Source organism: Microcaecilia unicolor, chromosome 4 (genome assembly GCF_901765095.1).
Source record: "Microcaecilia unicolor chromosome 4, aMicUni1.1, whole genome shotgun sequence".
Taxonomy (NCBI): domain Eukaryota; kingdom Metazoa; phylum Chordata; class Amphibia; order Gymnophiona; family Siphonopidae; genus Microcaecilia; species Microcaecilia unicolor.
The window spans coordinates 275,343,269-275,355,336 of NC_044034.1; the positions used below are offsets into that span (position 1 = coordinate 275,343,269).

The 12,068-nt window shown below is 38.6% G+C and overlaps 1 protein-coding gene across 6 annotated transcripts in view; it reads left to right on the plus strand.

Annotated features, from left to right (window-relative positions):
- Positions 1 to 12,068, plus strand: part of GPM6B (glycoprotein M6B) — a 277,755-nt gene that overhangs the window by 147,299 nt on the left and 118,388 nt on the right. The window contains exon 1 of one of the 6 annotated variants that reach the window (XM_030201574.1): positions 5,343 to 5,485. The exons of 1 other annotated variant lie outside the window; for it this stretch is intronic. In XM_030201574.1, the coding sequence (XP_030057434.1) occupies positions 5,395 to 5,485 (91 nt within the window). In that variant the 5' untranslated portion in view covers positions 5,343 to 5,394. Of the gene's footprint in view, positions 1 to 5,342; positions 5,486 to 6,935; positions 7,296 to 12,068 lie in introns of those variants that run through there. 4 more of the 6 variants (XM_030201573.1, XM_030201575.1, XM_030201578.1 and 1 more) reach the window with 4 other exon arrangements.

Sequence of the window (12,068 nt, forward strand, 5' to 3'; positions counted from 1 at the left end):
TTTTCTCTCTTTTCTTTTTTCTTGGCCCTTCTTAAAAGGATATTACCTACTCATCTTCCAATATATCTCCTTCCCTTAAGTGTCTACCCAGTGTCTCATCTGTCCACCAAATCTACAATATTTTTGTCCCTCTCCATGATGCCGTGTTTCCTCTCTTCCCTTCAACTGTAGGTATTGGAATGGAGTGAGACATCAGGACCATGGCTTTACCAACTTTTTGTTCCATATATCTTAACCAATGGAAGCTTGAAGGGAGAAGGTGCAAGTTGGTTCATTTCTTCATTCCCAACCATGAAAGTGTTCCTCTTTCCTATATCTCCAATTATGCCTGATTTTTTTTCTATCTTCTTTCCAACCATATCCTTTAATCATCTGCCTTCTGTCATTCCCTTTCCTTCATATTTTGTCTCTTACTGCACCCTTTGCCAGTGTTGTGGCTGCTCTGTACAGTGGGGTAGAAACCACAAGGAGATGTTGGGAGTTGGATGTATGTAGGAGCTGAATGGGGGAGATAGGGACAGTAAAGAGCATTAAGGTATAGGATGGGTCAGGAGGAAAACAAGGATAGGAGAAGGGGGAAAAGATGAAGCAACTGTAGAGTCTAAGAATAGCATGGGCCATTGTAGGAAAAGGAAGGTTGTGTGAGTGTTAAGAGGAGGCATCTCTGGGTCATTTGGAGGGTGTGACAGTCTTGTACATTCTAGTACTGGGACGAGGTGGTGGCTCAAGATTTTGCAACTCTTATCACAGGAGATGGCAAGCCCTGTATTCAATTTACACTTTCATTGTCATACCCACAATTCTGCTGAGTCAGCACAACAAGCACCTCTTTACTTCAGAATTATGGCAGCAGGAGTAACTAAGATAACAGCCATTACATTTCTCAAAAGCTTTGCCAAAGGGGTTTGTTCAAGGGAGCCCACTTAAAATTAGTTGGAGAAAACCAACAATGTGTTTTCAGCCTATATTTGTCATGTTCCCATTTATTCAATGAAAACATATCCACCTATTTCCTAAGCAGAGCACAATAATAGCATGTACATAACAAATTTGTGAACACCAAAAGATTGGTGTGCTTCACCCCTAGAGCCACTGATTGGCAGCACAGATGGTTTGCAGTAACATCTGTGGAGTGTAAATGTGAATAGAAGAATGACTGCACTGATAGATCCTTCTTGCATTCCAGCAGTGCTTCTCTAACCTCCCTCTGCCAGGCTGCAGGGATGCTTTGGCTCCAGAACAGTAGGATGGGTGGGTGATTTTTACTATACTGATTGCTCAGTGGGGTTGAGGATTGCAGGAGTGGTCAAGGGAGAAGTGAAGTGCATTGATTAATGTGTAATTGAGCTGTTAGATCCTATCACAATTGATCTTGTAAAAAAAGCTCATTAACAATGCAAACTTTTGGGACTAAAGGTTTTTCCTCCCTCACCAAAAAATTGCTAATACCAGTTTAAAAGAACTGTTTCAATTATAGAAGGGATAAAGATTTTGTCAATGCATTACTTATAGAAAGTAGCTTATTAGAAAAGCAGCATGCCCAGTAGAAGGGTGCAGAAAGATGTAGGATTTCTTAATTTCTTCCTTTTATCATTTTGACTTGTCTGGGATAAAGAAACATTCACCTTCCTGTACAAGCAGCTGAGAAAGCAGTTTGTTCTGTTCCGCGCCGCCGCCCCCCTCCCTCAAAAAAAAAAAAAAAAATCTAACCCCGTACTAGGGATACTACCACCATATTTCCTGCCTAGTTAAGAGTTGATAGAGGTAAAGCAAGAATGACAAAGGCAAGGTCTAAGGAGCACAGTCCATGTACAGCATGTTTTGTTTCTCAAGGACATGGAGAAGTGTTTTTCCAATAACAGTCCTGTTTCCTTGAAAATAATAGGAATGAAATTAAAATAGTTTCATGTGGAAACAATAGCTCATGCTGTCAATGAGAGATCTTGATAAGACTGAACATATTTTCTCCTCTGTTTAGAAACGTGTGTGGAGTTTTTATCCCACAAATCTAATGTTTTTCTGTAGTGTGTAACCCCCCCCCCCCCCCCACCAGCATGTACTCTGGTTTTCTACACCAGAATCTATCAAATTAAGGGAAAAGGATAATTAAGCAGCCAATAATGTTAAGGAAGTAACTGAACTTGCTTCTTAACTGTTGCTAGATGTTTGCCAAATACAAGCTAGTAGGCCTAGGTAGTGTCTTGTTTCTAAGTTAGATGAATCATTGATTTTTAACTTTCACCATATGGAAACTCTAGATGAGGTAATTAACTTGTATAAGCGGCATAAAGTTGGGCAGATTGTACTTCTGTAATTCTTTCTAGTGTAGTTTAATGTGGCAAAATAAGTGCTTCTGTTCCAAATCCACGTTCCTGACTTTGTCCATTGAAAGATGACATGGATTGGTTTGGGGGATGTTTTTTGGGGGATTTTCCCCACTTGTAAAACTGCTTTATTTAGGCATATGAAGAGACAAACCCACAATTTGGGTATGATTCTAAGATGCGTGTGCAACTTGGTTAATGAGCCAATTAACAACAATTGGGTGCTAATAAGTCCTGGAGCCCCAATTTAGGCGTGATTACAATAGCATGTAGTGCTGATTCTGAAGGGTGTTCACCCTGGAGTGACCTTTATAGAATAGCACTGAGAGCCTTTTTTTTTTTTTTACTGCCATTTACTGGATCTGGCCCAAAGTGGTCATCGGTGAAGACATTAAATTGTGGATAGAGAACAATGATCAGCAGCCATGGTTTTTTGCCAATGGACATCCTTATCAGAGAAGCCTCAAGTCAGTTGCTAGCTGGCTCAAGGACCATCAATTAGTACTCAATACTGATAAAAACCATTGCTTGCTGGTTCTGTTCCACACCTTCACCTCCTCTATATTCCATTATATTTTTCGGCACTTCAATTGTGCCAGTATCTAGTTTTCGTTACTTGACTCCTCTGCCACAAATCTTGCACTTAACTAAAGTTTCCTGGTCTTCTGGCAATTCGTCACCTCTTTGATGCCCAACATTTCCATGGATTAATCCCTTTTTTTTCACCTCTCATCTGGATTACTGCAATGTTGTCTACACCAGCTTTCTCCGTAATACACTAAGGAAACTGCAAACACACAGCAATCAGGTTACTATGCTGTGCCCATTGTTTTCACCATAATCTCACCTCTACTGAAACAATATCATTGGCTTTCTGTTGAACCATGGATAATACATAAAGTTGCGACACTTGCCTTCAAGGCCATTAGACTGGGGATTCCAGACTACCTTTCTTGCCTGTCTGGTCGTTACTGCTCTGCCAGGATCTTTGATTCCTTAAACAATCACCACTTAGTTTTGCCTGATCCAAGACATGCCTATCGGGAATCTAAACAACATAGCGCTTTTTTCTCCCTTTCACCTCGCACCAGGAACAATATCCCCCTCTCTCTCCATAGCAATCTCTCCTTTAAGAATTTTAAAGTTGAGCAAAAACTTGGCTCTTTCAGTTAGCTTTTGGAGAAAGTCTGACTGAAGTCACCAGCTAAACCTGTTTTGCCTCTTGACCTGCTTTACTGTGGTTGCCCCCCCTTAAATTCCCTACCACTTGCCTTTTTGTTCCTTAATTCTACCCAACTCTTGGTATGAGTGCCGTGCTTTCCAGTGTTTCATAGTTTTCATGCTTTCTTTTGTAGTCTGTACACCACTCTGCTCTGCCTGTCGGAGCAGTATAGAAAGTTTTTGTAAATAAATTAGGTGGATTTGCAAGAGCTGCTCTGGTTAAACTAGCTTTAGTCTGTTGGAAATGAATTAAGTGTGACTTCCTTGCTGACCTACTAATCTGAATAGACCAATGTTATAATTTATTGGAAAAAGAGCACATCATAGGTTAGCTGTGGATTTTCCTGTTTATATTGTTGGAGGGGGAGGGAAATATTGCGCTGTGACTATCTTGCATGTAGGCATAAAAATGACAGAATATCTAATAGGGGATAATGGCTGTATTTTGTTTAAAGTTACTGATGGTTACATTACACACAGCTCATAGAAACCACTAATGAGATTTTCATGGACATCTTGAATGATATAAAATAAAAAGTCATTTTTACCATCCCATACCATTTATTTTGTTCATGCTGTATATTTTAAATAGCAAAATTGTTTTAACTTCTGAATACCCTCCTGTTTTTGCTCATTGTGGCATTTGCAATTATGTGCCTCAGCTGTATGCTGATTTTTCCCCCCTTGCATTCCCCTCCGCCCCCTTCAGAAGTTACTCCGACCTTGGCCATTTTCATTCAAAGTGGATGTTGAATACCACATCAGTTTCTCTAGACTGCTTCTGTGAATAAGGTTATTTTCTATCTAGTTGTGGAGCACAGTTTAGGGGATCCCTAAACAAAGGGGTCTCAGCTAAGGGATAAAATTGTTGAGCCATGTAGCTTCTACCTAATTTATGAATAGAGAAATATTTGTGTTGATAAGCTATAGAAACCACTAGTAAAGATACATATGAAAGCCATTCTTGGCCAGACAACGTATAGTTAACCCTTTACTGCTGATTCGATGATGAGAAATTTTATAAGGAATAATTCTCTGTCTAGTACTATTGAAGCAGTTTTTGAGTGAAGGTGCACAATGGTGATGATTGTTTTTCCTTTTGAATATTAGATGTACTATAGGGACATCCCCATTTTGTTTTCTATAGAAACTTTTTGGTGTATTTGACCCTGAGCACAGATGTCCTATTTTGTGAATGGAACCATAAAGTAGACAGAGGTGCTAGCTTGGGTGCTTGGGTACCCTCCATATTGAGTGAACTGTGTACTTATGCTCGGGGGGGGGGGGGTAACCTGAATCGACTTTAGAACCCGTACTCAGTTTGAAACTTTGGTTCAGATAGGGTGAAATCAGTAAGGATAATGAAGGACCTTTCTAAATCACAGTGACCAGCAGCACCCTGTTGCAGAAAAGTGGTTCATTGTTGATCCTTTTTCTTGATACTGGGAGGAAGAGAACTAAATTTTTAACTAAAGAACAAGATTCCCAAATTCCTTATTTGATAAGTTTAAGGAAGACTCTGAAGCTGCATAGTGCAAGTGCCTCTTGTCCGTATTTCCTGCCTGAAAATATCTCCCCCCCCCCTCCATTTTGTCAGTTTTATGCTGTATTTCTCTTGCTGTCTTGGGGGGGGGCGGGTTATTTTTATGGGTTTTTTCCCCAATGTTCTTACACAATGTAATGCAAGAAAGTTTTATGTGTGAAAAATTTTGGACACACCCCTCTTACCTCCTCCCCTCTCTTCCCTCTGTTTATACTTCGTGAATCTTTTGGCTGTATCAGGTTGTTGCTAGGATTTGCTTTCTAATAAGCAGCTACACAGCAGAGTCCTGATTTGTGTAGATTCAGAATGGTGGGAGTGACTAAGCCAGAGGAGTGTGCAAGAACTTCCAAAACTTATTTCAACCTCGGAAATGAAGTAAATACCAGAAAGAAAATGGGTATGTTTAACATTTTGTTTTTTTTCTTAACTCTTGATTTTAGAAAGATTGTGAATGGTGTTGGTGCTGCTTTTCGTATAGTATGTCTCGGGGCATGAGAGGGATAGTACAAGCTGACACTTATGTTTTGGTTGCAACAGAGAACTCTAAGCATTTAACATTAAACACGGACACTATATATTGCTTTGGTTTCTCGTAAATGTATAAGCATGCTTTCAGTTCTGGAGGACTTTATTTTCAACACAAGTACTGGAAATTTAGTGTGTTTTACATCATTGTTGTACAAACTCAATTTCAAAACAACTTATGATCATTTAGGAAACGAAAAATATTTTGATCTCATCACCAATTAATTTGATGGCATGTGGTTTCCTGGTTGAATCCTGCGGTGAGACACGTTTGCTTGTTGAGGTTTCTTCTTACCATGGACATTAAAACTTGAGACTGGAGTGTGTGTAGATATGTATATTAATTCAGAGGACCATGTTAATTTTATTGAGCTTTCATTTGAGTAGCAAACAATGAAGAAAATAGATATGAATCATAAAATATCAGAACTGAAGATTACATTGAATTGTTTCATTTCACGTGAACTCTTTACAGACTGTGCTGCAAAAGATGGGACGTTCTTAACTCCATCGTATGATAGGAGTAGCCTGTGTAGGCTCAAAGGTTCATGAACAATAATTAGGATAATTTTTGTTCACTGAAAGGAAATCATTTAGTATGAACATGGTAAATGGAGCCCCACACTTTTCAAACAGAATTGGCATTGGCTTACATTTTAAAAGTGTAACCTTGGCTCCTATAGCCATTGAAATCAAAAGCTGTCAACATGAAAAAGAACACTGGTTGGCGACTAAAAGCAGTAGTTAAGAGTTAGTAGGTTGTCTGCAAAAAAAAAAAAAAAAAAAGCAAGCATGTAAGCACACATTGCGATGAAATGTTTTTAAAAACATTTTTTGATATTTTATTGAGAGGCAGTGGTTAGGGAATATCTTATTTGTGTTCTTTTTTTTTATATTGTGCTTAGATTTTTTTTTCATTGCTTCATTGGCTTTTGAACAAGCTCTTATTTCTCTGCTTCAAGCATAAGCTTGAAGCAGCGTGGTACATCCTGCTCCAGTGCTCTGCAGGAGAAGAGGGCATATGGAATAAATCAACATGCAAAGCATAATGAGAGTCCCATGGGAAAGTGAGCCTTGTGATTGTGTGATATGCACACTCCTTAGACAGTATACAAGGGGGCTAGCTCCATAGCTGAGTCATGAGGCAGGAGGGGGCTTCTTTCATTCTCGCACACATTCCCCCCTACCCTTGTGATGTCACTCATCTATTCTTTGGCATGAGAATTGATTAGCATTCATTGGAAGCCTTTAGAGAAGGAAAGGGTGAGAGCAAAAGAGGGAGGGGGTGTTGAAAGGGGAGGAATAACTGCTAGGAAGCAGATTTCCTCCCATCTTAAAATATACAAGGTCTAAGCATAATCAGCCACAGAATGGCTATTTTATAACTGGGATCCTCGGTGACGTATCACTGAGTTTTCTGGCAGAAATCATTATGGACCAGTAAGCAGAGTGAAATTGAAGCTGACAAAGACTTCTGCATCTTGGAAAGGGTTGTTAGCTACTGTAGGGAAGAACAGAGCCACTCAATCACTGCAGGCTGTAAATAAGTGACGAGGAAGGCAGCGAGGACGAAGAGGAGAAGAGAGTGTTTGTTGGGAAAAAAGCATTTTTGGTGGATGGGATGAAACCAGCCATGGAAACTGCTGCAGAGGAAAATACAGAACAAAGCCAAGAGAAAAAAGGTAGCCTAGAGCTTGAACAATAGCCTGTTCAAAGCTTTTTATTCAGTGTTTTCAAAAAGGGTTAGGTCCTTTATTTTTAGGGAATTGGTGTGGGGGTAGGGGGAGAGTGGGAATGAACTAGGCATAGACCATGAGAAGGAGCATTGGCATGACACTTTTCATGGTGTTTGTGTGTGTGTATGTATATATATATATATATACACACACACACATTGCAGTTCATTTAAGAATATCTCTGTATTTACTTTATGTAGAGAGATTCTTAAATGGTAGACTATGATCTCTGTTTCACTTAAAGTTGACTTTTTTTGAAATTTTTTTCTCAAATGTAAACAGTTGTGTAAATATCACTAATGTGTATGTGCTCATTTTTTTATGGCTTTTGGAAATTTTGGCTATTTTTTATTTTATTTAAAAACATTTTTTGTAATTGTTGATTTCAAGTATCTCGCTGGGAGAAAGAAAGCCAATGCCATATATTTTTGAAACCATAGAGCTTTTTAGTATGTTGTCCATGATGACATTTTTGAAATGGGTTGAATCTACACACAGTTTCATATGGAAATGATCTGTGGGAAGAAAATGTTATTGAATCATTTTCTGACTGATTTTTAGGTTCATATAGTCTGTTTAGCTTTGAAAAGGCTGCTAAATCTGATTTTTTTTTCCATCTGACAGCTGCTGATCACCACAGTGGAAGCAGTCCTTTCTGCAAGAAAATTAAAACTCAGAAATATGGTATTGAACTTGCTAATCAAATTGACTTCAATTATCAATCGAGGCTGCATTACTTTTATTCACAAAGCACTAATGCATAGCATTTATCTGGGGCAGTGACAATTTATCATAGAAAGGGGGGTTTATTATTATCTTCTAGTCATGGAGAAATCTGTGTACAGACCCTACCACTTGTTTTCTCTCTGACTGCTAAACTGGTAGTTTTTCTTTTTAAAGGTATAAATATGGAGTTCAGTAAGTGAAAGTAACAAGTTGTATGCCAGGAGGGGCATACTTATGTTTCATTCAGATCAGAATAAAAAGCTAAACAGCTTTATTAAAATAATAGTGCCATTTGTAAAATATTGGTATATGAATTATTAAATATGAGCTGTCTTGATGTACAAAAAATCTATGCAGTGTATTAAAACCACAAAGTGCATTCAATAAGATGGTGAATAGATTGTCATTTATGTGTTCTGTAGGCTGAACCTTACTGGAGTATTGGGTTTTTGGTTTGTATTTGTATTTTTTCATTGTAAGATACAGCACCTCATACAAAGGGGGTCTTTTACGTAGGCACGCTGGCATTTTTAGCATGCATTAAAAATAGGTGAGTGCTAAATGCTGAAGACGCTCATAGGAATACATTGGCATCTTTAGCGTTCAGCGCAAGCCTATTTTTAATGCGTGCTAAAACTGTCAGTGCACCTATATGAAAGACCCCCACAAGGCATTAATAGACTGTGATAAAACTACTCATTTTCCTTTTTATTTTATTCCATATTATATGCAGCACACAAGCAGTACAATCAAAATGCTTCTAGACAGAGGAGCAGACGTGTTCCGTTTGCTTGTATTTGATTTGTGCAGCAAAAAGAAGATTTGCTTAACAGAATCTTGTAAAATGTTTTTGAAATCCAATACCCTAATGAAAAGAATTGATGGTGATCCACTGCATAAGGAACAGTGTCGCTAAACATGCATGCGGAGGATGAAATGGCCCACATTGAAAAACGCATTGGTCTTCCTAGTTAGCATTCCTGTCTACCACCTGGAGCAGAATTTATTGTTTTTTTGTAACGAGAGGTTTTTGTTGCATAGCAGTTCAAATGTGTTGATTGCTCCCTGGCTTTATTCTAAAACTTTCCCTCCGGGCAGTGATCTAGCTGTTAGTTTAAAAATCCTGCAAATTTAACAGCTGTCTTCGCAAAGCTAGACCAGGAGCCATGCTCGAATGCCTTTATGAAGTTGGATGCCACCCATATTGACTGTGACGAGGAACAGCCATTTCTCTAAGTGTATAAATATGCATCTGGACTTTGCTTTTTTTTAGTCTTGCTTTTTTGCACAAAACCATCCCGAGTTAAAAGCAAATGTGTTTTATTGCTTCTTCATTGAATCATAAGACATGCTGGACACATTCATTGGTAAGGGTTTATATTAAATGTGACAGACTTTAACTCCCAGTACTGAATTACATCAAAACCCGAGCGTTGCACAAGAAAGCACTCGCTGAGAATCAATAAGTGCTCATAATGAAACACCATTTTGTATTAGTAACTGCATCACAGAAGCTAAATTAATAGCAGAATGATGGAGAGCAGGGGTGTTGCTTTCATCTAAGAAAACAGAGTAGCATTTAAAATGAAATACTGATTTTAAGGGAAGAATAATCTATAGAAGAGCAACCTTGGCAAATATGAAATCTAGACTGTTGTACTGAGTTAACATTCTCTTGACCAGTGACTGCTGGTTCATGAAAGGTTGGCTAGGTCTTAAATTACTGATCTGAATTCTCTAATTTTAGGTTACTAAGACATTTCTTAATCCTTTATAAATGTGGGGTTTTTTTTAGTGCTCAGGAATATAAAAGAAATTGTAGCCTATGGAATTAAGAAATAATTGTCCAACAGTGTTTTATTAAGCAAATGGATGCATTTGTATCTGTAGAAAGAAATATTATTATGTGGCAATGCTGCAGTGCTACTTGAACATTTGTAATGCTAAAAGATAAAAAGTATAGAACACAAAAGGGCAGCAGTGTGCGCACACAGTTTTACACAAGGGTATTGTCTTCATAATTTTGGGTTTGGCATATGCTCGGGAAGGGTGTGTTCCTTTCCCAGTTGCCGTGGGAGAAGTCTCCCACAATTGCTTCAGTCCAGAGCACCACTTTTCTAGGGTCAGCAAGGTGGCAGAGGACAATAAAATGGACCCAGAAATGAAAACCTCAGATTAGTCATCTTGTGACAGCTTCATAGAATATACTCTGAGGTTACATGTTAAGATCTAGGTTTAAACTGCAGTAGCTGTTAGTATGCTAATTGTGTATTAGAGATGGATTTTGTCATTTCTAGGTGTATTTGGTTTTTTGTTTTCATCTGGTCATGTTTTTCATCTTGGGAGCAAAGTCACTTAATTTGCACTTTTTTCGGGAGACAGTGCACAATGTGCAAAGAGGGTGCATTTGTTTTCTGATAAGGAGCACTATACATGCATGCTCAGTGGTTCACACATGCACAATGGACGCTCTCTTTGCAAATAGTACACAGTCTTGAAAGAATCAGCAAAAACATTTTTGTGTTTTGCTCATTTCTGTTAGACGTGCAATGACATGAGATGTCATTGACCTTTCTCATATCATTGCTAATGAATGCCCATCCCTACTGTGCACATGTATTTTGATCAGACTTCTGGTGGCTGCTGTAAAGTTTTTCATAATAGTGTATTTCATGGGTTGATAAGACTGAGTACTCTACTGTACTCAAACCATAAATTATGAAAACTCCTAATATTTATGTTACTGCCCTGCCAAACATTTTGAAATAGTTTATCCATGAGGTGCTCTTCAAACCCAGCTGATCCTTGAGCTAGTGAGGTTAAAGTGTTACTTTGAAGTGCAACATCTGTTTGCAGGAAGTTTCAGGTTTATTTATATTTGATATGCTGCTGAATGGAATACCTTCACATCCTTTTAGGCTATGTGATTAGTTTTTCAACTGTAATGCAAGCTATGAATGGGAATCTCTCAGCAGGACACACTTGGGCAAAGGAAAGTTTGCTTGAAATAATGGAGAGCTCTATTAAATGATCTCCACCAAATCATGCACAGCCATTCAAATATAAAACTTGAGTCCTTCCATCTTTGTTTTTGGTTCTGTCTTATTCCTGGAGAGAGATTAGGATGGCAACACTCCTATTACTTATGCACTTCATTATTATATGACTGTGCAAATCAGGATAGAGAGGGGAGATGATGATATGGAGTCATTGCATAAGGCAGACATATGACACCTTTTTATACACCCCCAAAATGTATAAAACTAAAATATAGAGCATGTGGTGTGAAAAAGGTCCATGGGTAAGCCCATAGTAAGAAGCATTACAGATTAGTTTTATTACTTTTACTATACCGTTCTAACTACCAAGCAGAGTGGTGTACAAATCAATTAAAAACATATAAGAAAAAGAATTACAACTTTGATAAGACTGTAAAATCATTCATACACCAATTTTCTTTTTTAAGGGTAACCTAAAGGGCAAGAAATAATATACTTGGAGTATCTTGGCAAATAGTTTCCACTTTTGATTCACGTTTATCACTTTTCTATTCTTGCCATTTCAAGGTGGTACTAGAGCCCACTTTTTCAGGGAGAGGTGTGGCACCAGGCTGGCCATTCCTTGCCCCCTCCACAGTTGCATGTCACTCACCATGATGGCATCCATTGGCAGCAGGAGCCTGCCATTCGCAATTTTCACTGCTCTGCCTTCCTCCCCTGGTGTGCAGCAGGAACACTGAAATCTCACTAGCCACATGCCTTGCCCATGGTCTTGTAAGGTTATGATTGGGACGAGTCACCTGAGAAGTTCTGACATGTTTGCAGTGATAGCTGTATGTTGGAATAAACAAGTTCTGGAGTGGTTTTGCTTTCATGCCTGAGGATCCTTGCCAACTGCAGTAAATATCCCTGAGATACCGTGTACAGCTGGTGTTGCTAGTTCAAGTCTTTCTAGTACAGTCCTCCTCAACCCAGTCCTTGAGGCACCTATCAG